This window comes from Lepisosteus platostomus, chromosome 27, assembly GCF_059453375.1.
Source record: "Lepisosteus platostomus isolate fLepPlt1 chromosome 27, fLepPlt1.hap1, whole genome shotgun sequence".
NCBI lineage: Eukaryota > Metazoa > Chordata > Actinopteri > Semionotiformes > Lepisosteidae > Lepisosteus > Lepisosteus platostomus.
In genome coordinates this window covers 5,216,166-5,242,472 of record NC_142637.1, presented here as the reverse complement: position 1 = coordinate 5,242,472, position 26,307 = coordinate 5,216,166, and the positions used below count along the sequence as shown (strand labels likewise).

Below are 26,307 nucleotides of genomic sequence, written 5' to 3'. Positions count from 1 at the left end.
TGAGGATGGCGGCGGCGGCGGCCGCGGTGTCGGCAGCCCCTGCCGAATCAGAGCCGGACCGGAGTGGTGCTGAGGAGGAGGCCCGAGAAGGCGTCCCGGAGGAGGAGGACGGCGGCGGCCAGCCGGCTGGGAACGGAGGCGCCGCGGCGCAGACCCGCCTGGCCAAGCTGCCGCTGTCCCGGATCAAGGCGCTGATGAAGGCTGACCCAGACGTCACGCTGGCGAGCCAGGAGTCCGTGTTCATCATCGCCAAAGCGACGGTAAGCTGGCATCGCATGGCTCAAACTTTAAAAGCGCACCTCGCCGTATAGTTACAATGTAGTGGCGATAACCGTAGACGTCCCTGTCTTCGCACTGGAGAATGATGTGGCTCCGCAATAGGCCGAGGAGTAAATTGACTCATGTCAGGTGGGTCTCATTTAGTTGGCATTTTCAGCCTTCAGCTCCTCAGCCTTGATACAAGCTGTGCGTGGGCAGAAAGCTGATGTCCCTGTGATTAGAGTCTAACGAGGACACTTCAGCGGCTGGCGTGTGGATCAAATCCTTTGCAAAGTTGGTACCGGCGCTTTTTAATGCCAGACGCTTGAAAAAAAAAAAAGAAACATTGAGATGTGCCCCGTAGTGCAGCTGTGGCCTTTTTTTTCCTCGGCTAACGAATCGGCGTTGTCTTTCGTGACAGGAGCTGTTCGTGGAAATGATAGCGAGAGACGCGCTCGTTTACGCCCAGCAGGGCAAGAGAAAAACCTTGCAGAGGAAAGACCTGGGTGAGAACGCATTCCGCCTCTTCTGAATGTCCACTCTGGTATACAACTATCAGAGCGGTAACCCCAATAAAACTGCTGTATGCAGGAGCAGGATATCTTGCCATTCAAGGAATAATCGGGTCACACCCTGCTTGTAACTTGTGAATCTTAACTCTTATTTTGTTTTAATCCCCCAGATAATGCCATTGAAGCAATAGATGAGTTTGCCTTCCTTGAAGGTATGTTGTTTTTTTCTTCCTTGAAATATGCATGCTATGACCTGCCATGGACAACCTGTACGAAAATTGTTTAGATCAAGGAACTAAAAATAAATAAATGTGATTTTTCCAATCCAAAAATGTATTTGGTAAATGTCTCTATGTTCTATTCCTGTTTAGGATTTAAGTTTTATTTTATTGGTAATGTCTAACATAAAAGACTTGTGATCAGTAATTTGTAGCGTTTGATTTCGCTGCCAGTGTAGTTCTTGTTCATCATATGAACTCTCCTCTTGTGCCTCTCCTGTATATTTTTCAGGCACTTTAGACTGAAGTGTATCCTCAGCAGACGTCACCTACCAACATTTCAAGAACCAGAAAATATAAGTGAATTGGAAGGAGTATAAAGAAAGTATAACCTAAGCTTCTACAGTTCATTCCTGGTCACTGGACTTGTGTATGTCAGGAAAATACTGTCAGTGAGGTAATACATCACACGACTAAGCTCAAAAAGATGGTAAAAGACTTGTCTGGTATTCATTTTGAAAAGTCAGTGAACATTGATCAATAATATATTATATTAAACAACTGTTACTCCCTATGAAAGATACTCTTAAATAAGTCACTTGCATTTTGCTGTAGGATGAACTTTATACTGTAAATATTTTCAACATTTCTGTAAATGTAAGTTTCTAATAAATGTATTTTCCACATGACTGCATCCCCATTATTAAATTACATTTGTAATTGTTCATGAAGATGTAATTTTGGGTTTGAATTTTTATGACAAAATGAAATTCGGAAAGTATTTGAAAAGCGATGGAATTCAAACACATTCGGACTGAATCCCAGGAATCGGGGGATGTCTTTCTGAAATACAAGAAAGACCACGAAGGCTGATAACCACACCACCCTCTGACAGATTAATGTGATCAGAGAGAAAGAATCAGCCAGTTCTGTTCTAGCAGTTTTGGTTTCCCGGATCACTATTTATTTGTAGAAGCAAATGCATGCTTGACAACGGGCTAAGTACTGCAAATTGAGTATTTGAGCCCATTTAAATTTCCAAGACAACCTTAAAACTTTTGGGAGGCCTGCAGACTAACAATAAGTGGCATCAACAGGCTGTGCTAGCAGAAGACATGCCTTTTGGGAACTCGCTGGTAGCATGCCTGCCTGCTTGTATTAGCAATGCCCTGTACAGTATGTTCCTGTAATGTGCGCGCATGAGTATTCTCCACTTAGAATGGGGTCTTTTACATGTGTGTAAACTCCTCCGTTCTTCACCATTATTGCACACAGAGAGGAGCTTACCGAGACGGGCCTTCTGGAAATGAAGGGTGCCTAGCAAAGGTTTGGTCTTCCCGTCTTCATCCTTTCAGTTCTTCCTTTAATGTACAGGAAGTAGAAGATGTCAGGATGGGGTGTTTGCAAACTCTTCTGCTTGCCGTCTTTATCCAGACTGCTCTGTCTCTGGGCACAGACGGGGACTGGCTAGAATTCGGGAGGTGGCGGTCTTTCAGGTGGCCAAAATTAGTGCTTCCCGAAGGTACTTCGGTATATTAGTGCAGCTGGAGGTACTGTTGTCCTTGGAGCTTCCTGCACTCCGGCCTCTGCTTGGAATCGGTGTCACCTTGGGGTCAGGGTCTGGGCATTCCTATGGCTCTCCTCTCTTCCCTCCGGAATTCTCTGTCCTGCAAAGGAAGGAATGTTGTAAGACAGCCTTTTAACTTAGATGGATAAGACGGAGAGCACAACACGATCAGATGGATTTCTGCGCTTGAGAGCTTTGGCAAGCAACATACAAAAATACTGAATTAGCATGCTTTCCCTTGGGCGAAAAAAAACTTTGCTGATGTTTTTTTTTTTAATCCACTGCCCACTGTTTCAGCCAATCCTAAACCAGCAGGAAGTGTGGGGAGCTGTCAGTCACAAGCACACCCCAGAAATGGACAGTACCAGGGATTCATTAGATCAGGCAATATTATGTCATTAGACTTTATCGCCTTTTGTTAAAGTGATTACAGTTGATGTGTCAGATCATATAAGCGGTTTCAGTGTTAAAGGTCTAAACGTGCTATAAATATTTAATACCCAGTATGGATAAGCGGCTTCGGCTGGAACATCATGTAGCCTGCGGGTTGATCAAGATAATATCTAGAAACTTGAATGGTTCATTAGATCTTAAATACAATCCAAAAGAAATGTACAAGAAAAATTGAGAAAGAAAGCAATCACAGATGTAAATGCATTACAAATACAGGGTTTTACATGCAAAGCACTTAGGTGCTTAAACCACAGGGGATTTTAATCCCTACACTCACATGCATACAATATGTGCCAAAGATGTGTAAACACTGGCCTATGGTGTTTTGGAAATACTGGAAACCACTGGGAGTAGAATAATGTTCAAATGCTTTCCTTGATGGCTTTTGTCAGCTGAGCTGACATTAACTGCTGAGCTATAGGATTTTACCATTTTAAAAAGCTTACCTTCAAGACCATAGAATGGAGATTTTAATGAACGTCTAGAATGAAGCTTACTCAGTTAATTACAATTACTGGTATCAAGGTTCTGAGCCAACTACTTGTACAGCTGTCATTAGCTAGTGAAAGTTAGTTGAGCTGGCAAGGGCAGCCTAGCTGAGTGTTAAAGACTGGTGTTCAATGTGCCCTTACTCACCAATTGTGTTACAACGCAAATAGAGCAGAAGTAGAGAATCAGCTGAAAGAAATACACTGATGTTGTGCATAAGGTACAACAACACCATGAACACATTAAACATTTAAACTGGCTTAAAAAAATTCATTTGCTTTAAAGTAAATCCTACTGTTTAAAGATATTAGATTGTGCATTTCTGTGTTTGTGTTTAATTTCAGATGTTTTTTTTTATGTAAAGTGTTGAAAAGCAGTAACAGCCCTAATATAAGAGGTAACACTGGGTGGCGCAGTGGCACAGAGATTAACATTGCTTCCCTGCAGTGCTGGGGTACTGGTTTCAATTCCAGACCTGAGGTGCCATCTGTGGAGAGCTTGTATGTCCTCCCCATGTTCCTTTGGGTGCTCTGGTTTCCTCCCACAGTCCAAACACATACTGGGAGGTTGATTGGGAAAACTGGCCCTGATGTATGAGCCCTGCAATGTCCTGGCATCACTTTCCAGGGTATATCCTACCATGTGCCATTGCTTGCTGGGATAGGTTCCATCTCCACTGTGAGCCTGAACTGGAAGAAGTTAGAAAATGGAAAGATGGACGTTTATGTGATGGCTGTAAGCGGTACACTGGGACTGAAGCTGGAAACAGTTGGACTGGAAGATGATTCATAAATCTTGCCCTACACTTACCGAACATGCAAACTCCACACAGATAGGTGTCTGGAATTGAACCTAGGGCCCCATTGCTGCAGGACAGCAATGCTATTCACTGCACTGCTGAGCCACCCATTATATACTGCATTGTATTATATTATGTTATATTATTGTCTTGCACCAGGTTATCCTTTGGTTAAGCTGGCTATCCATTTGATCCATCTCTCTGCGCATCAGTGCATGTATTTACTGCCAATATATTATTCTGCTAACTAAAATGTCAAGAAAAGACAAAGTATTAAAGCCAAATTCAACGCAAGGGCACGAATGCACAGCTCCCTATTTTAAGCCTCTTTGTGCTTTCCAACTGAAGCAAGAACAAAAGCTGTCAAATTCTCCTGTGGAGGGAAAGAGGATGAGAGAGAATGTCAGCTTGATTACCCTTTTGAGAGCTCTTTGTGCGCAAAGTTGATAGGTCTGCATTATTAGATTAAACACGTTTCATGTATAAATTGTAGAGTTCTTCAAGGAATGGGCTGCAAGCCAACACTGATGTTCCTAATGCAGTTTTGGAGCGCTCCTGCTCCATTGCTAAGCAACGTGATGTTCAGCGCACTTAATTGCCATGCTAGTAATTGCTCTGTAAATTGCAGCTATTAGTTTCTTTAAACCAAGCTACTGGTGTTTTAAATGCAGCCTCCCTTTGCTCTGCAGTATACTTTTAAAGTGGAGGAACAGACCTTTGCAGGAGGCATGTCTATGATTTCAGCACTTGAAAAGGCTGTACACATTAACGGATGTATTGCCTTTGCCAAAACAATTATTGTGCAGCTTAACACTCAATATACAACGCTGAATATAGCTTGCAGCCTGAATATAGATGCATGTACAACCTGTATTACAGTGGATCACAGACCAAACCTCCAAGACTATCGTGGAGTCTCTCGGAATTACATAGTAATCTCCAGGATAGGAGCAGGAGCAATCTGGAAACATTTGGCAAAGTACCTGGAACACAGGTTATACAAGGAGTTTCCCCCCATCTTAAACAGCATTTCCCTTTCCTATGCGCCAAAATGTTTGCTTTCCAATTTTATATATGACCATTAATAACTTATAATCACGCACAACCTCTCTGTGTCATTCAGTCATTCTTTTAAGACAACTTACTTGTTAAAAGAGGAGGTATCTGGTTTTGTAGAAATGGTTTTCTGGGACATGGAAATGTCTGTGCATCTCTTAAATACACACCAAGAAAGCCTTCTGGTGCCATCCTGAATTACCTCCGATATCAATTTTTATCACAAAAGAATTTCTTACCAAAGAATTCCAGGCATTTTAATATTGTTTAAGGTTTACGTAACCATTGAAAAACTTTGCTGTCTGCTGCAGTCTAATGACATAGACTTTGGGTATTTCCTCTTATTTTTTTCCCCAATGTCTTTAATATTATCTTAAGCTACCAGTTCTTTTAAATATATTATTATACTCCATTCTCCTGTTCATTTTGATGCTTGTTCTGTCTTCTTCTGCTGCCAAACATAGCCAGGCTCATTGGCGCCAGTCTGTCAGAAGTTTAGATCTTAACAGTCTTAAAATGATAAAAGTTAAACTTTCATGACCACGCAATGGGATGCATGTCATTTTTCATAAACAGCTTTATATTCAAAAGATGAGTCATGCCTTGTTCGTAAGCATCATTTATGAATCACTACAACTACGAATTCTGTTGTTTCAAGGATGGCTTGATGTGTCCCTAAGCAATGACATCAGCTTGTCACAAAAATCTTGAACTGGGTTAAAAAGAAATCTAGTTCAGGTCTCCTGCTGCAGGTGATGGTTTAATACTGAAAGACCTTCTCTAAAGCATTTTTACTGATGTAGCCCTGTTGCATCTTCCCACAAAAACCATGCATAATGTTCCCTTTATTTGATTGACTGCCATTGTTTGAGCCCAGAAAAAGCATTTGAAGCCTCTCTCAAACACACTCTTTCAATTATTGATCTGCGTTGGGAACTGTGATTGAGAACCCTGGTGAATGACAAAAACAACTTCAAGAGGGGGATTTGCTCAACTTTTTCCAATCATTAAAAGTAATCATAAAAAAATGTAAATTATAAGCCCTTTATAAGGATGCCAAGAATGGTAAAACCTGTAAAATATTATCCCTCAGCATTTACGAGATCATAGGCATGAAATGTTGTCTGTACATCGCAAGCCTCTGATCTACTTGCAGAAACCCAGTTCAAAGTTGCAAGAGGGTCAAATAGCAAATAGCAGGAACATCCCAAAGGTCAGTGGAAGTGCTTTTGCAAATTTCATATGAAAAAAACACAGGCTTGATTACAGAATTGTAGAAGATGAAAAGGGATTTTTGTGCCTTTGTGATTACAGTGTCGCGAGACCAATGCCTTCAAAAGAGGTGTAGCTTCATTAATCCATGTATCATCTGGGAATTGACAAGTGTTTTTAAATTCCTGCCAGAAATTCCGTTAGGATCGCAAAAGGATGGTAGGCAGAACAGACAGGATAGAGCAGAGAATAGCAGAGGAGACAGAGACCAAAGAGAAAGGTCTGTCTGCTCAAAGAAGGATTTCTAATGAAGTTAGTAGTTGGCTACAGACAACTGTAGCATGAGAACATCACCATGGAGCAAATAAGTTTAGGATACACTGTATATAAATGAGCCCTAAACAACAATGCTTCCAAGAGCAATATCTGTATGCACTAATTTCACTAGTATGAACCAGAGGGCATTTAGAGCACTACTATGCTACAGTGTAACTTTACCAGTATATCTGGGGCTGTTTGCACCAACAGAATACAGTCTTAGATCAATCTCTATTCAGGCTCAGAGCTTGATCTGCTCTTACACTATACAATACACACATTGTAGTTTGCTCTGTTCTGAAAGTAATTACATCTTCCCTCTCCCTGTATGCCACAGCTGACATGTCTTACTCATGAGCTGATTGTCCAACATGTTCTTTTACAATCCTGAAATGCGAACACAACACAACTCTGGATTTCCTTAGTTACAGTACCTCTGTCCTTAGCAGAAAATCGGAAAATTGGATCCAAAAAAACTCACAGATTTGTGGAAGCCAAATCTGATCTGTTTTGTACAGAGCTTTTTTTTCCTGTGGTCTCTTATTTTTTGCCCCTTCTGTATGTCTGCCCTGTGATGGACAGGCATACCATCCAGGGTGTATCCTGCCTTGCGCCTCTTGCATGCTGGGATTAGCTCTGGCCCCCCTGCGGCCCTGTACTGGAAAGAGCTATTTACTAACTAAATGGATCAATGGAGAAATAACACCCGAATACAGTTTATATCAGTGGATTGTGACAGCTTATATCACCACGGTCCACAAGGGGCAGGCAGCACCAGAGTGATGAGCTCATCTGCCAATGTCCATGTGAAGAGCAAATCCAATGGGCTCTGCTGTGTAAGAAGGCCTGTGCATGAATGAGGTTCATCAGTCTGTTCTTGCACAGCTAAAGGCGTCCAGGTGCAGAAGGACATCCAGTGGCCCTGCAATAGACCGGTGTCCCACCCAGGGTGTATCCTGCCTCGCGCCTGTTGTTTGCCAGGATGGACTCCAGCTACCCATAAATTGGAAGAAGCAGTTAGAAAATGGATGGATGTATTATCCTATTAATACGCTCAGCCTGTGCTGACATGTCACCCTCTGGCACGACCAGGTGTCACCCATGGGACAGTACTCCTTTACCATGGTCTGTGCATGTGTGCCAGACTTCAGTGCTCATGGTTTTCAAGGTGCAGCTGTTAGAATAAGGCAGCTAACTTCCCTAGCATAACCTACGTGCAAAACAAGCCTGTACAGAGGTTATTTTTTTGTGCAAGCTTAACACGGGTCTCTTAATAACCTCACAAGATATGTGGGAAATGTGTTTGGCAGTCTGAACTGCTTTCAGTCACGAGAAAAGTATGTTTTTGCAGCTGCCATATTGTGACCCACTTTCTTAAAGGATGGATTCTTGCACGCTTTCTCACTCATATGCTTGCTGTTTAAGCTGTTTTGATCTGTCTCAGGTGTATCTGGAGAGCCTGTAAGAGGGCAGATCATGTAACTGACAGGTACAGAAGAAAGTGCTACCCACAACCAGCTGGGAAAAGCCAAATATTTGTTTTTAATATAAAAACATCCACACGACTACTGCGCCTTTCCACAATGTCTCTGTTCGGCATCAGGAAGCATTTATTAAATATAGCCCTGTCTAAATCCCTAAGTCGCTTTTCCAAAACATGCCAATCAGTAAAACAAAGAACACTGGCCTTAGGTTTGTGCATCTGTATTGTTTTCTGCATGGCAAATGAACTTATAACTTTGCAACTTTATGCAAAACATTAATATTCTTGTAGAATATAAACATTCACAAAATATGTAAAAATGTTCAAAATGTAAAGCATATATTTACAAGAGAATAACTGACAGGATTTAATAGATTTCATAAGTATTTCATATATAATAAAGCACATCACCATGGATGGCATAAACTGCATGTTTGTAAATTAAAATATATCTCACTACTATTCCACATGGTCATGGAGTGTGATCTCAAGGGGAACATTCCATTGAAGAGGATATGGAGATCAGACACAGTTTAGTTTAGTTTGCTCAAAGTCGAGATTGCTTTTAAATTGGTAGATTTGAGGGTTGCTAAATAATGCATAAAGGTTACCAGGACACAAAGAAAATAACTGCAGAACATGAAATATCATCGGAGTGAGCAATTAGGGATTTGTGGTGTTATCTGAAAACATTTGAAGATTTTGGATTTCTTCCAAACTAGGGCTTTTTGATTAGGTACCGGCATGATTAGACAAGGAAAATCTAATCCTTTAATCGTAAAAGTGCTCAAAGGGTAGCCTCAAAACCATGGAGAGCTTCAAATGCATTTTAATGACCACCTCACTCCCCCCCTCAAACTCAGTTCTGTTCTCAGAGGGTGCCCTTCACTGTCACACAAAGCCATTTACATGTCTCTGGACGCAGAACTGGGGTTTCATTCAGTGCCCTGTAACGATACCCTTGTCTGCTTTTTAATTTTATAAGAAAGAGCTAGATATTGAAATCACAATCCACTTAGAGTTGCTCAACACAAGGACTGACGAGCTGATTAGCAGCTACACTTGTCTGTCTCACACAAAAACACAGCAGAGACACTGTCGCTGTTCTCATTTCCATGGGTTGCAGTCAAGAGGCAGTCCAGACACCTGGATGACACAGTCAGGAATTAATATCCTCTCTAATATCCTGAAGACACAGGAGTTCTTTAGATCTTTATAAGTGTGTTGGTTTAGGTATGAATGTCACCCCTGTTACTATAAATGAATGGGATTATTTTTATTATTAAAGTTCTGCTAATTCGTAGTCTAATCATACTGCAAAACTGATTTAGTAAATTCCATGCAATCTGTATGCTTGCATTTTTTTTCCTCCTACTTTGCCATTTTACTGTTATTAATAATATTAATATCCAACATAGTAGAATGGTCCAATTCTACTATGTTCTGCCTAAAACACCCATGGCATACATATCATCACATGACCATCTGTGTGAGGCCAAACACAAAAACAACCCTGCAATTACCTTTATTTTGGGGCTTGGTATTGCATTAAGCATTATCTTAATGCCAACACTGTTGGTTCTGGTCCGTCACAATGCCGCACAATGCCAAGTCCGTCACAATGCCGCACACAGGCACAGAAATGCACACACTTACACCAGGGTCAGTTTTCCCAGAAGCCAATTCATCTACCCGTGTGTCTTTGGACTGTGGGAGGAAACTGGATCACCCGGAGGAAACCCACACAGACACAGCGGGAACCCCAGAACGCAGATAGTACCCCAGGATCAGAATCAAACCCAGGATCCCAGAACCACAAGGCAGCAGTGTTTACCAATGCCCCACCGTGTCGCACATTACATTACATTTTACAGACCCGTTAAAATCTCTTTAAAAAAAACTTTTATCAGATGAAAATGAGACGATGACATCTAATGAGCCAAATTACTGGTCCAATTCAATTACCGCAGCTAACCGAGAGCTCAGCTGGATTGAAAACCAGCAGACTGGAGGTCATGAGCTCCAAGACTGAGAATTTTGGATTCATGAGACATAATCGAAAACCACATTGGAAGAAAAACAAGGTCTAAGGTCACTCACACAGCACACAACAGAACAGATCTGGAATAACAGGGAAAACAATTAGATTATACTGAATATATTAGCCCTTGGAGCTGGCAATTATACTGTTAATTGATAGCACTTACACTTCAAATTTAAGGGTCATTAATATCAGATGCTGGAAGCTCCTGATAACTTTAGGCCTTTTGCGAATGCTTAAATACAACTGACTGGCTCCTATTCTATTTCCTAACTTAAGACACAAACCGCCAACGACTGGCAGGACAACCAAAACGGCACTACTTTTCAGAAACGCCTCCTACAAAACCTGCTCTGCCTCAGCACACAATTTCACCAAGGGTGACAGCAACAAGCGAAGCAGGGACAACATCCCAGGACATGTGACGTGAGTGCATTGCAGTGCAGAGAGAAGGAGGCGTTTCAGACGTCTATCAGCAGTGTTTGCTAGTTTTTCTTGAATTTTTTTAAAAATGCCTGGAGTTATAGACATTCCCTATTAGCTCTCCAATCTGGATCAAAGACTCCCAGGCACAGTAGCGTCTCTACAATTGATGCATACTTGACAAGAAAGTTACTGCAGGGATCCAAAAGCATTTTTTAGTAGGACACACCTCACTAGTGATTGAGCTCCCCTTTGTTTCCTGTGGGCTGCCGTAAAGGTGACTCACTTATTAGGTTCTATAAGAAGCACTTTAGAGCAAGGAGGAGGAACGACAGAGTCTGCAAAGGAAGCAGGGCACGAAACACAGCCAGACAGCAGAAGACCGTCAGAGAGGGACAGGGAGAGAGAGAGAGCGAGAGGCAGAGAAATCAAGGAGAGAAAATAAAAACCCACAGAGGACTCATCCTCCCTCCCACCATGTTTCTGCGGACCTCTGCGGCGTTGCTGGTGACCGCCTTCTTCCTCGTGGGTCTGGAAGGTAAGACGAATCTCATCGCTAGGGGCTTTGCTGCTAATGCCATTGTCTCCAGCCTTCCTGCATTCGAAGGGGGCACAGCGTGATTCCGCACAGGAGCTGGGCTGCTCAAGAAAGCAGACGGCTGCCAGGTTTAAAGACGCAGGTAGCAGAGCAGAGCGAAGCTTGGATGCAGTGTGCCCAGACCAAACAGCAACAGGCAGAGCTAGACGTGAAGAAGTAACTTGAAAGGGTGGGCTAATCTGAGAGAAAGAACTGAAAAAGTGAAAGGAGGCAGTATACACAATGAATCTGGATAAGGACATACAGAAAGCAAAACGAAATGGCAACAGAAAACACCTACTGGACCAAAAAAACATTTTCATATATTTCACAAATCATTAAGCTTTATTAAAATATGTCTAGCCGCTGGAAAGTCTGCCAGGGATTGCAGATGACAACCAGGAGTGAATTGCTATATTGCAAAATCAAAGTCACAAAATGAATATTCAATTCTCTGTGGGCACAAAAAAGAAAACATGCCACAGAGAGCCTTAAAGGAAAAGCTCTCGGTGAAAATTGGTGCACATTCACTCTGTGCAATTGATGCTTCGCAACCGAAATTGTTCACCTTCCTCTTCCGAACTGCCAGTCCGGCACTCATCAGCAGTGTCCAGTTTGTAACGAGCAAGTTGGGGAAGATCAGCAGCATGGGTTGTGCTTGATACCTGATAATTTCGACATTAGAGTCAGACACTGCCCATCATATTCCATATTCTGCATCCTAAATGTTTAAATAACATTAATCAAATATTAGATTCCAAGAATTATTCACAGATTTGTTTGCACTATTTAAATGAGTACAGTCTTTACAGGGGCCTTTTACTCAAGTGCAATAAAGGGTGTTAATGCTATAGACCTATTTATGCTAATTAGTCATTTAGTATCCTTTTTTTCCTGCAGCTATACAGAGTATGTTAGAGACTATGTTTGTACTAGTCTAAGTAAGTCCGATCCTGTATGTTCATAAGCATAGTGTGACAATAATATTAGGAACAAATGTAACATACCGTACACTCTGACAAGTTGCTAGAACTTGGAAAATAAACTCTTGGCAGTAAAATTATCAATACAAGTAATGTGTATTGTAGGTACCTTTCCTTGTTATCGAAATAATATTTTTATGACAGGTTAGGGATAGTTTTGAAACGTTTACAGTTTGACAATAATCATCAGTATGTTTAACAACCGAGTTTGCATTTATCACTTAAAAGGCTATGTAACTCATGTATTGCATTGATACACCATATGCCTTTGATAGGTTTGAAAATGGACATATTTAGTAAAAATATAATACAAAATTCTGAGGATGCTATGCTGATTGTTGCAATAATAGAATCAAGAGTAGATAATAGCACTACACAAGAGCTTGAGAAACAACAAAGGGTGACACAGTGCTAGACCCCTGGGTGCTATCTGTGTGGAGTATGTATGCTCTCCCCATGTTCACATGAGTTTCCTCCGTGTGCTCCGGTTTCCTCCCACAATCAAGACATACAGGTGGGAGAATCTGGGAAAACTGGCCCTGGTGTGCGATTTGTGGCCCTGACATGGACTGGCGTCCGGTCCAGGGGTGGATCCTGCTTTGCGCCTGCTGCATGCTGGGATAGGCTCCGGCTGCTCCGCGATCCCATACTGGAAAAAGCTATTTACTAACTAAATTGTCCAACATCCCCATACAGTTTATATCAGTGGATTGTGACAGCTTATATCACCACCGTCCACAAGGGGCAGGCAGCACCAGAGTGATGAGCTCATCTGCCAATGGCCTTGTGAAGAGCAAATCCAATGGGCTCTGCTGTGTAAGAAGGCCTGTGCATGAATGAGGTTCATCAGCCTGGTCTTTCGCTTGCACAGCTAAAGGCGTCCAGATGCAGAAGGACATCCAGTGCTGTATGCAGTACTCCGGTGGGAAAGTCCGAGCCAAGGACGTGGTGAGGTTCGAGGTCCAGACAGAAGGGCCAGACTGCAGCATACAAGCTATCATGCAAGTATCTGTCTAGTTATAAGAAAGGCTAGAAAGCATGCAGTATGCAGGAGCATCATCGTGCATCATTCATCAATCTCCTTTTTTACACTCTCGACTAGCTTACAATGCAAACTTTGAGGTCTGCAATAGGGTTGAACGGAAGCCAGGATAGGAACTGAAACCACTGATAGCAAGACAAACATTACAATTTGTGTAAAAAATGACAGAAATGAAAAAAAAACCAGACATACCAACAACAAACAAGGAGTAGCCCTTGTGTGCTGGAACTTAGCATCTAACGTTATAAAGTATACTTTAAAAAACTAATTCAATCATGCTCTTCAAGTTTAAACTATGCACCTGCAGAGCTTACTTTGTGCTTTCTGTGTGGCTGCAGACTATACACCAAGCGGGCAGTGAAATGTGCTGACCCCAGAGACCGGAAGGTCAAGAGGTTACTGATGAAGCTGACCCAGAGACAGAGGACCAAGGCACAAAGATCAATGTGGCCGCAGCCACAGGGATATCTCCCACTCATCACCGAGGTACGCAGGCATTGGATGCTTTTTGCCCACTTTTTCATTCCCGAGTAAAACCAATCTACAGTACCTAAACTGTGCTTTCATGAAAATGACATTCAGTTTATTTTGGTTTGATGCATCTATGGTTTCTCCATCTTAATTGGCATCTTCCTAATATAGACTAGGGAGTTGTGTTAGCATGCTTAAGATGCAAAGGAACTGGTAAAGGTTTATTCCATGCTGAAGGGAAAAGACAAGAAACACAATGTTCTGTCTCTTTTCTTTCCAGCTTGGAAAAAAAATGTTACCTGCTCCTTTGCATCTTCGTAATATTATGAATACTGACCACAAATCAGGACAAAATTCTGCTCTCGAGCTTAAGTCCCCACAGACTGTGTCTATAAGGTCATAGTGAAAAGATCCAGATAGACTTGAATCTGAAGAGAAAAGAATTTTATATGGATACTACATCCTGAACACGTTATACATGCTATGTCAATATATGCACTGCCACTTTGCTTAATTCTGCTTTTTCAGAACTATCTGTCTAGCGATAATTAGCACTTTTCAATTCATAGCAACAGACAGAATTCTGTGAAAATAATACATGCGCAGAATATTTCTAGGACCGAACACAGAAAATGGAAATATGACTGTAATCTCATTACTAGTGAAGGTCATACTTTGATTCTTCTTTACTATACCATTATCTGTGCTCCATTTCTGTAATTGCTTTACTTTTAACACTCATATTTGATATTAAAATTTTAGATCTAACAATTAGAAACGCGTTTCATTATGTCCATCGCAAAACCACATAACTGATGTTGTTCATTATAGAAACAGAAATGTTAACATGCCTCTTTTAAATGGGGTTAACGTTATTTGTAGGTAACAAATATATATTTTTCCCAGGCAAAATAAGGAAAACTTCAGAGAAGAACCCCACCAGAGCACTGACAAGCTTGCATCTTCAGTTTTGGGCTGAACGTATGTGCATTTATTCTATGTACAGTATGTTGGCCTCGGTCTGTCTTGTTGTTTCTTCATTAATGTAGCAGAATCTTTATTACATATACATATTCAATTATCTCAACTGTTGCTGACTATACCAAAGTATTGCTGGTGAAGCTGTATTAAATCGTGACTGAACTATTTTCTATTGAGTATTTGTAAATGCTTGCCTTAGTAGATATAATACAGGGCTCCCAGTTTTACACTGACCAGTTAGGGCTTAAAGAATGCTGTCAAGTTAGAACTAAAGAGAATACTAGAAAAGAATGTATTAGCTATTCCTTTATATTTTTACACATTTTAAGTTGGATTCTTTTTAAATAAATGATTTTGTAACCCTTGCTGACTTTTTATGGTTTGTAAAGACCTCCACTTTAACATCTTTCTGCAATTACAGCCTTATTAAGCCAGGACATAAACATTTTGAAATAGTTTGAAGATCTGTATTTTTCAGAGTATTTCCTATTTCACATGAAATCTTTTGAGATTAAGGTGGAAAACAAGAAAATACTTTAATTGTATGGAAATCTCAAAGTAAAAATGAAGCAATTCAGAATGAAATACTGTCAGAGCAACAGGAATCCGTGCTAATTACAATAATATAAGTGATCTGTTTCTGATTTTAAGAACTGCAGGGACTGCCATATATTTCAAGTTTGATAAAATATTATTTTTTTGTGTTGCAAAACATTATTTCTTATATGGATGTGCATCCAGTGAAACTTAAAGCGTGCTTTCTGAGCATAAGGAGACTCACCTGTTTCTCTCCTTTGCTATGCCAAAATAAGGAACCATAGAAAAGATTTGCATTAAGGCTAAGACAAATCCTATTAAGGATAGAAAAAAGAATTCTCTTAATACAGTGGTTTAAAACAATGTGGCATGCTTTGCAGTTCTGGAATCAGTTACTAAAAAGACAAGAAGAGTGCACAATCCTTTGTGCAACGTTACTTTCGGCCAAACATTTCTGTAACAGCCCAGATTTCTGATACAGTATATGAAATGCCCCTATACCTCCACCCACACCCCTTTTGTTTTCAATCCTTTCAAGCTTTTTAAATGTTTTTCCAACTGTGCAGTTCACTTTGAAATGCTTTTACAATTATGCACTGCTGCCACTTCAAAAGGAATTAGATGCAAGGTTTTCCCACAATCCATTCTTATGGAGAAATCCTTGATTCCCAGCCAATCCAAATGGCATTATACAGTGCTGTGGGGTATGGCAATTGCATTCTTTCTTTCCTGGCGTGTTTAGTCATTAAGTGAATGGCTGTTTTCATAATGTCAGGCACGTTTATTAAGCACTGAAATTCCTGGACACAGGCAACATAGCTTAATGCATTAGGTAGTACTTTCTACAACCAAAAGATCTGCTGAACCTCTCTGCAGGCTTTTGAAATTTGTTCTAGTTGCTGTTTATATTACATGTCAGCCTTTCTCCTGCTTTATTGTAGCATTCCCTGGCTCTGAACTGAAGGAAAAACTATTTTTGTACTGTTAATTATCTCATGTTTTATTCACAGTCTCTGTGTAATTCTCTCTTCAAATGAAACAGAAAAATGAAGTCCATATTAGCTTCTTTGGCTACTGCCTTTGCCTGTGAAATGCCTGAAAAAAAAACTGTTGTTGTTTTTTCATTCCAGGTCTTAAAAAAGGCTGAGGAATCATTCCTTGATTTTTGGTTTAGAAATGTTGGGAAATTACACAAGCCTTTTGAATCAAGAAATGAAAAAATATTACATATGGGAGAAAAGACAGTTCTGATATTATGTTTAGTAACAGTTACAAATTGTTTGGAAAAAAAACACTGCAGTTGTAAAATACTCTGAATTCTTGTACTTTTATCATTATCGATAACAACCCGCTAAGTATTGTTGAAGTAAGAGAAATAAAAAGGATATCGGGCATAGTAAGGACTGCATATGAAAGGATAGAAAAAAACAAAACAAAACAACAGTATTCTGGTTTTGGGATTTTCCATGGGAAATTTGAAGGGAATCCTCTATACATTTCAGAAACTGAAGAAAAAGATGTGCACAGAACTTCTATTTAAAGCAGACACAAGACAGTACTGGGATTTTAAAAGGCTAGCAAAAAGAGACTCACTAAAAAACACAGCTGTAATCATCCCAGGAGCTAATATCTGAGTAATTTGATGCCATTGATCTGGACTATATGGGCAATCTACAAGTGGCAGAAGATCAGGAGAGACTTCAAAGACCAAAATCTTAATCCATGGAACTGTAATGCATTCTGAGCTCTTACATACAGATTATGAAACCAACACAAAATGCTGAGCAGCAGAAATCTTGTTATAGAAGATTTCTTAAGGTATTCATAATTGATGCAATTACATTATACAATATCCTCATGTCACAATAATGACTTGTAGTGAGTTTTTGTGGAGTGAGCTTTCATTTGTCCTACTTTCTCTATGCCCTCTTAACTCTATGGGATCTTCCCTATCCCAGTTATGTTGTTGATCACTGAAAAGGTCACATTTTGTAAAAGATTTTTTTCACAGTGCTTAAGACACGCCTTAAAATGCAACTGCCTCAAATTAAACATTACTTACAATGTTTTAAACAAATATATTTTTTAAATAATTCTTTTTCATGTTTACATTGTTTTATCTGAAAAGCTAACAAACATTAACACAGAATGAGTCTGGTTTCCTTTGCTCTGAGGTTCCACTTCCTTACACTGGAGTTAGCTGATTAAAATACTTCGCTATGCGTTCGAATATTAAATATGAAGCACAGACAACAACATCACGGACAACTTTAAGTGACTAACACAGAATTTGTTTATTCCTACATGATCAAAGATATCTCCCAAACAGACCAAATGCTCATCCCAATTTGCAATTATCATCAGAGTTTGATAAATCCAAATCAATTATGCTGAAGCAGTTTTCTCTCTCCTTTTATCATGTTAAAGCCTGAAGATATTTACAGTGTATTACAAGGAAGACCTGTGAAGATCATCCAAAAGGTTATTTTATCTCCCCGTCTTCATTTCATACCACCAGCAAATTCTTACTAAGCAGTCAGTCAGAAGATGTGTCATAGGATAGCAAACAGAAACAAACGGGAGTATGTGCTTATATCGTCAATGGAGCTCCATCAATTTTCTGCACTGTATTCATTTTAAAACCACAATTAATCAGCAAATGTTATTACTACAAAGCAACTCAATTACCCTGGAAGACATCACGCCTGGGGAGAGAAACTCATTTACTCTGGTGCAATCAACCAGAAAGTACTGGCACTCTTTATTTCGACTGTGACATTTCTTTTCACTTTCTTTCCAAAATACTGTCGTCTCTGTGCATCTTATTTGAAGCTGCCTTCACTAACTAGAACAAGTGATGGTTTTTGTACAAATCTGGAAGAAAACACTCCTCTTCTCCAAGCTAAAGAGGTAAATACCCTCTTTTCATTTTACCTACAGTGACAAAGTCAGGAACCCCTAATGCAGAAAAAAAATACATAGTTTATTTTTAGATACACAAGCATTATAAATCAATTAAAAATCAAAATGAGTTGCAAACTAATTTAGTAATAAAATACCTCTACTATCTTTCACAGTGAAACTTTTTTTTCAGTGCAGTGTTGCTAAAGCTTTATTCATGAACTGTTAAGCAGAATGCAGTCTGCAGTCTAGGGGGAGCAGCCATTTGGTGGCATGTTGATCAGGCTAGGGGGTGGGGTATTTAAGCTCCAGACCCATGCTGATTCTGCTTACTTGGGCCTGAACTGTTTTTGTTTCAAGTCGAGGTGCTAAACACCTTCTCCCCGAGACGAAAGATGATTGATGCCTTTGACCCCCTTCAGATCACCCCTGCTTAAGAGCCCAAAACTGCTTAAAGCAGTTAATTAAGATCAAGTGGGCCTGGTCAGCACACACATCCAGTGAGATCTCTAAACAACAAGAGCTGAGGTGAAAGCCTAATGCTCTGAAGACTCTCTTTGAAGTTCTTTCTACTTTAAATACTGTGCCACAGGCACTCTGCCGGGACTATTTGATTAGCTCTCTTGCCCCACAACACTTTGGTGTTTATCAGCCTTGCCCAGTGACAGGCAAGCATATATATATCTTTGGTTCCTTGGAGGACACCATTCTGGATCGTGGCAGAATCTAGCCAGCAGTCTGACTGCAGGAGCTTTGCAATGGATGTGCTGTCAACAAGCCTGTTGGTCACTCTCTGCTTCTTGTGTCCTGCCAGTAAGTACCATGTGCTTTTGTGCTTCTGCTATTTTGAGATATGCTGCCAAAAAATGTTGTAACTGCAAACATACTACATTGTAGGTGTCAACATGGCAAGGAAAGGCTGTCATTATACCTAAGAAAATAGGAAAAGATTATTATCTAAAGCTGCAGTACATAGTGATACAGAAGTAAAATGTGCACTGTATTCTTCATACCTTGCTATAAAGAATCCAATTCCAAAATTATGGAATTAACTTCAGAATTTGGAGTTCTTTTTACAGCTTTTATTTGTTAATCTAATCTGTTCAACTATGAGCTGTGCTTTATGTCATCGGTAACGGAAACCACTTGAAACTTGTATGACACAAAGCCGAAAGGGAAAAGCAGATGAAATGTTTGTGACAATGTGTCACTTTTCATTTCCTTTAGCATTTAGTGTTACCGATCAGAGAAGTGTAGAGAATCAGGTAGGTAATTACAGACAGTGGTGGTGAAATTTGCAGGTGCTTTTGATTTGCATGCCCTGAAATTGGTGTAAGAAATCTAAACAACAGAAGAATCACAAGAATCCCAAGTCTAGTAACTCAGATTCCCATTAGCCTACAAACAGCTGCATCGATGCAAAACAACTGCAGCAATGCAACCTTACAGCTGGCCAGAAAGTGCTGTGATGTTCTCAATCCATTTTTTGAGACCACTTACCAGTTTCTCTCTTCATGTGCTTCAGTCACTGGAGTCTTCGGCAGGCATGTGGGCCAGAGAAACCTGTTCACAGAGAGAGGCTGCTGTCGGAGACAAAGTCACTTCATTTACGTTGGCCAGGGTGAGTAACTCAGCTTCACAGCAACAGTAAGAGCTGTGCAATTATCTGAGGCTTTCTTAATGGAGCACGTCTTTACCACTTATTCACTGTAGGGTCTTCAGTACATCTACTTTGTTCCCAAGCTATTGTGGGGGAAAACGTTTGAATGCATTTTGCAGAATGTGCTGCCAGCAATCTGCCCCTTTTGCTTTTGTATTCCTGCTTCCTGTGGTCCTGTATTGGATAAAGTGGTCAGGAACTGGACGGGGGTATGCCGATTTTCCACATTATCACAGCCACCTTGATGTACTCCTGCTCGAACAAGAATTTTGGTTGTTAAAATGATGAGAGGCTCTCAGGACTTGGAATTGTTTTAGCCAACTTTAAGGATATGTTTCTATTTTTAATAAATGTTACTTGAATAAATATTATTTTTTTCCAGTCGAGCACATTGCAGAATGTATACAAGATGTTTAATTTGGCTGGCCTTGTTTTGAGATTTTAATATTTCTGTTTAATAGGAACGAGTAATAGGTTTATTCCATGCTGAAAAGAGAAGACAGAAAACACCACGTTTCAGCTGTGGAGCCTTCTTCGGCACCCGAAACGTTTTCTTTCTTCTCTTTTCAGCATGGAATAAGCCTATTACTTGTTCCTTTGCAGCCTACGCACGCTGACCTGGACCACTTTCTGTTTAATGTGCTGTTGAGCTAAATTCCTGAGGTGAATGACGACGTCTTGTACAAAATATAATTTGCTTTCTGTTGGCCTACGCCGTTGTGCGCAGACGTCTCCGGCAGCCCGATCAGTGTGGACGTGGGGCTGTGCAGATCGCACTGCGGGGGGTACCAGGGCGCCTCGGGGTCGTATGGATCGGGAATTCCCGGATACTCCAAGCACACTTCACTGCTGGAATTCCTTAGGAGCAAAAAGGTAAAATGCTTGGCAAACCAAATCAATCGCCCTCTCCTTTTTTAGCCTCTAGGTGGAGCCATTCTGCAAGATTCGTATACAATTAAAATAATCGGTTCGCCGTTAGATGTTCAAATATGGAGATTTTGTTTTCTGGTTTATATTTTCAATCTTAACGTTTTTAAAGTCCATCTCTTGTCTCAAGCCCCACTGATTCGCATTCACCAACTGAGTTTAACTCTTCAACCAAGAGGAGACTTTCTGCCTCGTTTGTTTTTATATTCCTCCCGTAGTCTAATGTAACACGGATAAAACTACGCGTCTGCCCTTCACGTAAGGAACCAACTGTGTTGTTTTCTTATGTCAATACGAGGGATAGCTTTTTTTCTTAACGAGCAAGTCTTCAAGGTAGCTCGGGTGCTTTACCTTCCTGGGAGGCCAATGCAAAGCAAAGGAACTATCCCAGACAACAGCTGGTCCAGGTCGAAACATGAAAGATTGTGTCGGACCTGCGGTTGACGCCTTCGCCTTTTCCCTCAGTCGCAGCGCGAACGCCAGCCTTCCCCCGAGGCGCCGGAGCCAGCCGGGCTGGTGGCGTCCTGCTCCGCGGGCGCGGCGTGCGTCTCGGCCGGGGTGCGAGTGGAGCGGGTCTTGCTGTTCGACGGGGTGCGGGAGGTGGAGGTCACAGAGGAGTGTCACTGCGAGCCCAGCCCGCCGGAGTGCGTCCGCATGCCTGCGCTCAAGACCTACTTCTTCGAAACCCCGTACGAAACCGTCGTGGATGTGGGGAAGTGCTCCAAGCCTCCCGGGACTCCAGGTTTGTGCAGACCATCTCATAACGGACGTTTTTAGGATCAGGTGCGCAATGCGCGCAAGTTTCAAAAATGTACGAACGATCGTTTGTGCACCAATAAAGGGCATGAAAAGCTCTGCTAACCCACCCGTTTTGCGCAATAAATTGAGCCGTTTCACTGTTGAATACGAGAGTCTGTAGAAACTAGTTTGGTTTTGATGCAAGACTGCAGAGATTGGCAACAGCTTAAGGCACCATGTGTGAAGCCAATAACATTTCCATCAATAGAAGCAGCGCTACTGTGCCCTTTGGAATCTGGCTGAACGGCTCCGTACAAAATAAATAGGCAATAATGGCAACGTTAAGATTATGGGTCTCTTTTTGTAGAAAATAGTGTTTTTGTGCAGGCTTGGGAGGTGAGGTGGGATGCTATGTTATCATTCTGAATATGCTGGGGACAAAGTGTGGATCTCCTGTATCTGATGGAGCATATGTGACAGAGTGCTTCTCTGTGAATGCGAGATAGACCCCAGAGTCCAGCGCAATCTAAACGTTTCAATGTGACAGTTGAGTAAAATCAAAGCCCAGACCTCGCACCCCACTCGTCTTGAACAGTGTATTCACCCAGCTGTTGCTTTGCCAGACGGAATCTCCTGTGTCCCGACCAAGTTCAGCTCAGCCTTGGTGGAGACGCCCAGTAAAATGGAGCTGATACAGACAGCGGCAGCCTGTGATCTCAGGGAGAACTGCTACAGGGTGTCCTACAAAGAGTATTACTATGAAGTCTTCTACAACTCCAATGGGGTCAAGGAAGAGAAACTTAAGGTGAGACGCAGCTCTTCGAGCAGAAACCAAGCATTTATACAAGTCCATGTTCATTTTCAGAATTGTACAATGCACCACTAAGCAGATATTTATGCACTGGCATAGTGGGGTTGTGCAGTTTTGAAGAAACCACTAGAATAAAGACACAGCAATTCTTACTTAACCTCAGTGAAGTATCTGCAGGAACCTCGCTGCCTTCTTTAGCTTATCCTGAACACATCACCCGAATGTAAAAAAATGGGAAGTGATAGATCTTTTGAGGGAGGGTTTTAAAATGAAAGTTTTCTTGATTCTTCGTGTTATTTTGGAAAAGCAGGCCCTGTGGCACCTCAGCAGTGCTCTCTGGCACAAAATAATAGCATGACACTTCCCAGAACACAAGACCCTGAAGAGAAGACATTGTTGCTGTGACTTGCATGTGGCATTCCTGTTACATTTAGTGCTTTATTTTAAATGCATCCTTAATCACTCTTGATTTTACACGCGGTCTTTGTTGTTACTCTGCGTTTGAGTTCCTTTTCATTAACTGGAAGACATTTCTTACAAGCAGCTATATGAAAACACAGTGATTGGAGTTTTTTAAAAAAAGGAAAAGGAATGTTTTTTATCAGATGTTTCATTAAGTGATTTAGGCACAAAATAAGTACGTTCTTGTAATTTGCAAAACTTTTGTCACACCTCACACCCTTGATAAAAGGTGTGAGGACTGAGTACACAAAAGGTCTCCTCAAGAGCTAAATCAACGCACTTAAAATGCTAACTAGTGGTCCCCCTGCCCAGGCTGTGGAGTCCAAGGGAGCCCCCTGCATATTCCCAGCCTGCTGTGAGCTGATTGTCCTCTTTATGTTGGTAATTTTCCGCAGGAAATTGATGTCGGCAGATGTTTAGGGAGCTGCACCTCAGGAAATCGTTGTCTGCTCAGGTAAGAACCACTGCCTCAGAGCCCCTTCAGCCTGGTTTTGTCTGGGGGGTGTGTGTGCGCCCGCGTGTGTGTGGGAAATTCTTCTGAGATTTTCTTTTTAGGAGGAGTCAGAGGTGAGCGAGGTCTTATTCAGTTAATGGTGAGCCAACTTGCCAGCTGCCACAGAGGGTGGCTTTAAAGTTTGGAACTGTATGGAAATGCGCACACAGACCGGCTGTTTTACAACACCTCTTTGAAAGACGCAGGCTTTCTTTCAGCATGCCATCCAGTGGGATCCCCACTTCCTGGAATAAAGAAAAGCCCCGTTGTAAAACAGGAGCTTAGGAGGCGGAGTTTTTTTCAATTGCATTTGTTTACACACCCAGCAGAAACCTTTGATGTATGAAACCAATTCTGCTGTTTTATTGAGGTACATTTGCACGTCCCATCGTTTTTTTCTGTGAATTGCTTGGTTGGTTCTGTCTTGTTTTTACTTGAAATCTTCACCTCCAAAATGAGCAACTAAAGGTTGGTTGCCTGGATCCCAGGTCACTACACATATTATTGATGAGCTGTTTAAAGATAGCGGAAATCCTGCTTGCTGGTCTTGACGTCCTCCTAATCTTCTCTTTGTGCGATGAGTAGAATTTCATTCTGCCGCAATAAAATCTACACAATGCAAAGGACAGTGCGGGGGCTGAATTTAAGAGGCAGCAGAATAACGTTAAGAATTGATAAGTGTAGGTAAAGCTTGGTGATAAAGTGCAAATGGTTTAAAAATGGTGTGTAGTTGTACAGTGTTGTGTATTTGGGTAGGTACAGGTACATTCTCCTCATTTTTTTCCCCCCTATTGATTCTTATACAAAAAGCCTCCTGGCATTAAGTTACATCTGCAGAGATTCCACTTTTCCAGTCCCTAATGTCTATATTTAGATTTTTCATATGGGGATCTATTCCCCTGTATACTTCATTGTTCTATAAGTCACAACTTACTGCTCCCATCACCTCTACATGTACTGGGGGCTCGCTGTACCTAAGTGAGCCCATTATTTGGGGGCAGTGGGGTGGCTCTGTGGCTAACGATCTGCACCTGTGGCTGGGAGGTTGCCGGTTTGTATCCCCGGCTGGCAGAGGAATCCTACTCTGTTGGGCCCCTGAGCGAGGCCCTTCACCCCAACTGCTCCAGGGGCGCTGTATAAAAGGCTGACCCTGCGCTCTGACTCCAAGCTTCTCTCCCTGTCTGTGTGTCTCATGGAGAGCAAGCTGGGGTCTGCGAAAAGAAATTGTATATGGCCGATAAAGTGATCTTAATCTTATTCATGGAAAGAGATCGAAATGCACAGCTGCGCTGATGGATTCCTGCTAGTGAATGCCGAGCATTCTAAAACACTGATTCCCTTTCCATTGGTCTTCCAGAGATTCGTCTCCCCAAGAGCAGTGCCGGGTGTGGGCGGAGCGCCCCGCTAGGTCCTGTGTACCCCAAGACTTCGACAGCCACGCTTTCCGCAGTCGGCATGGCCAAGTCCGCACCGTCCTGTCCATCACGTCCTGCGCGTGCCGGCCGTGAGTCCCGGCCCCCTCTGGAATGCTGTGCCGGGCCGGTTCCCAGGCTCCGGAAAAGACGAAGAAGCTTCCCGCCATGGGGTCTGGGGGCCGATCTGGTTTGTCCGCCACAATCTTGCAGACCTTTTTTAATGTGGAGGTCCCGGGACATTATAAGGTGTTTGAAACGGGGCAGAGGCACATCATCAGAACTGCGGAGAGAATCTCTTTCAGGAAGTCTGAGCACCACTGTCGCAACACCAGTCCCTCACAGTAAAGAGCATTGCAGTGACAGAGTTCCTTGTCTGGCCCGACCCTGTGATTCAGTCCACATCCAGTTTCCTCAACTACACATTTCCCAGACGTGCTTGTGATAGTGACATTGTGACCATTTGAAGGTGTTCTTTATGGACAGGAGTGAAAAAGACTCAGACATCTACATGCCGCCAGACTTGTTTATGAAAGAGCTCTGTAACCATTCAGGGGTGCAGTCGGAAATATTCAAGAGGGCAGTTCACGCGATTGGCCAATGCTTATCTATTTTTTCACAACTTTGGCAGTTATTTACAGCAAATAACTGTATTGGACTCCATCCTGTGCTAACAGATTAGCACAGGGCAGACTCCCAGGCGAACTGCAACAGCTAGGAAATGTGGTCTTGTGAAACACTCCCTTCGTTCTTCACACTAGTGCCTGGAATATCGCTTCCTCTGAATCAAGACGGGAGTACTTGCCAGGCGCCTGAAAACTATTTTTTTATGTCACCACAAGATGGCACTGTTATCTTCCCGATTCCGCGCGACGTTTAATTAACGAATCGCGTTATTTAATGCTGTCCGACTAGGGGGCAAATAAGAAGTCAGTACATATATTTTTAGTCATTTTGACAATTAAAACAACATTTTCGGATCACTGCCAGATTTTCAATAAAGCTCACTACAAAACACCGTGGAGTTAATGGATTATATCACCATTCTGATTACAACAAATGTATGTTGGGAGAAGTTAAATTGTGAGGGGAAGAGATGTGTGATCTTTTATTGGATATTAATTCAAGACATTGTGATTGAAAGCTGTAACTGTTGTCCAGGGAAATCTTAACTCTTATCCCAGTAGGATCTTAACATCTGTCTAGTGAGAGATAGCTATGTAAAAATACCACATTAGTTCTTGGTCCCGCTGTGTTCTAGAAATAAGAGTGTTGTTGTATAATATGTAAGATATGTATAAATAATTTTATTAATAAAATCTATCCGGAAGACAAACTTTTCAACGTGCACGTACAGTATGGTGGATCATGCTGGGGGATTCCTGTCCTCACAATACATTCTAACTGTTTCACTCAATAAAAAGGCCTTGAAGTGAATATGTTGAGTAGTTGTACTCTCCAGTGGGTGTTCAAGTAATTTGGC

General features: G+C 41.7%; 3 protein-coding genes and 1 long non-coding RNA gene across 4 annotated transcripts; 3 read left to right on the top strand and 1 right to left on the bottom strand.

Annotated features, from left to right (window-relative positions):
* The first annotated feature begins 5 nt into the window (after positions 1 to 5).
* On the top strand, positions 6 to 1,674 carry pole4 (polymerase (DNA-directed), epsilon 4, accessory subunit). The gene is made up of 4 exons (XM_088621778.1): positions 6 to 260; positions 680 to 764; positions 941 to 982; positions 1,281 to 1,674. The coding sequence occupies exons 1-4, from the start codon at positions 6 to 8 to the stop codon at positions 1,292 to 1,294; spliced, it is 396 nt and encodes a 131-aa protein (XP_088477904.1). The 3' UTR covers positions 1,295 to 1,674.
* LOC148639100 (uncharacterized) lies at positions 1,475 to 19,955 on the bottom strand. The gene is made up of 2 exons (XR_015930771.1): positions 19,822 to 19,955; positions 1,475 to 2,655 (listed from the first exon to the last, which is right to left on the bottom strand). It is a non-coding gene; the product is annotated as an uncharacterized LOC148639100 (long non-coding RNA).
* Positions 10,819 to 15,248, top strand: ccl44 (chemokine (C-C motif) ligand 44). Its single transcript, XM_088621779.1, has 4 exons — positions 10,819 to 11,367; positions 13,261 to 13,390; positions 13,770 to 13,917; positions 14,809 to 15,248. The coding sequence occupies exons 1-4, from the start codon at positions 11,307 to 11,309 to the stop codon at positions 14,815 to 14,817; spliced, it is 348 nt and encodes a 115-aa protein (XP_088477905.1). The 5' UTR covers positions 10,819 to 11,306; the 3' UTR covers positions 14,818 to 15,248.
* pnhd (pinhead) lies at positions 17,625 to 26,261 on the top strand. The gene is made up of 6 exons (XM_088621777.1): positions 17,625 to 19,942; positions 20,709 to 20,854; positions 21,380 to 21,650; positions 22,270 to 22,451; positions 23,315 to 23,373; positions 24,770 to 26,261. The coding sequence occupies exons 1-6, from the start codon at positions 19,738 to 19,740 to the stop codon at positions 24,918 to 24,920; spliced, it is 1,014 nt and encodes a 337-aa protein (XP_088477903.1). The 5' UTR covers positions 17,625 to 19,737; the 3' UTR covers positions 24,921 to 26,261.
* Positions 26,262 to 26,307: the final 46 nt, after the last annotated feature.

Bases quoted from the DNA above. Each gene is read 5' to 3' on its own strand.
- pole4 (XM_088621778.1), top strand. From the start codon at position 6: ATGGCGGCGGCGGCGGCCGCGGTGTCGGCAGCCCCTGCCGAATCAGAG. The intron at 261-679 runs GTAAGCTGGCAT...CTTTCGTGACAG, and splicing joins TCATCATCGCCAAAGCGACG to GAGCTGTTCGTGGAAATGAT. The intron at 765-940 runs GTGAGAACGCAT...TTAATCCCCCAG, and splicing joins CTTGCAGAGGAAAGACCTGG to ATAATGCCATTGAAGCAATA.
- ccl44 (XM_088621779.1), top strand. From the start codon at position 11,307: ATGTTTCTGCGGACCTCTGCGGCGTTGCTGGTGACCGCCTTCTTCCTC. The intron at 11,368-13,260 runs GTAAGACGAATC...TCGCTTGCACAG, and splicing joins CTTCCTCGTGGGTCTGGAAG to CTAAAGGCGTCCAGATGCAG. The intron at 13,391-13,769 runs GCAAGTATCTGT...GTGTGGCTGCAG, and splicing joins TGCAGCATACAAGCTATCAT to ACTATACACCAAGCGGGCAG.
- pnhd (XM_088621777.1), top strand. From the start codon at position 19,738: ATGCAAAACAACTGCAGCAATGCAACCTTACAGCTGGCCAGAAAGTGC. The intron at 19,943-20,708 runs GTGAGTAACTCA...CGTTGTGCGCAG, and splicing joins CTTCATTTACGTTGGCCAGG to ACGTCTCCGGCAGCCCGATC. The intron at 20,855-21,379 runs GTAAAATGCTTG...CCTCAGTCGCAG, and splicing joins AATTCCTTAGGAGCAAAAAG to CGCGAACGCCAGCCTTCCCC.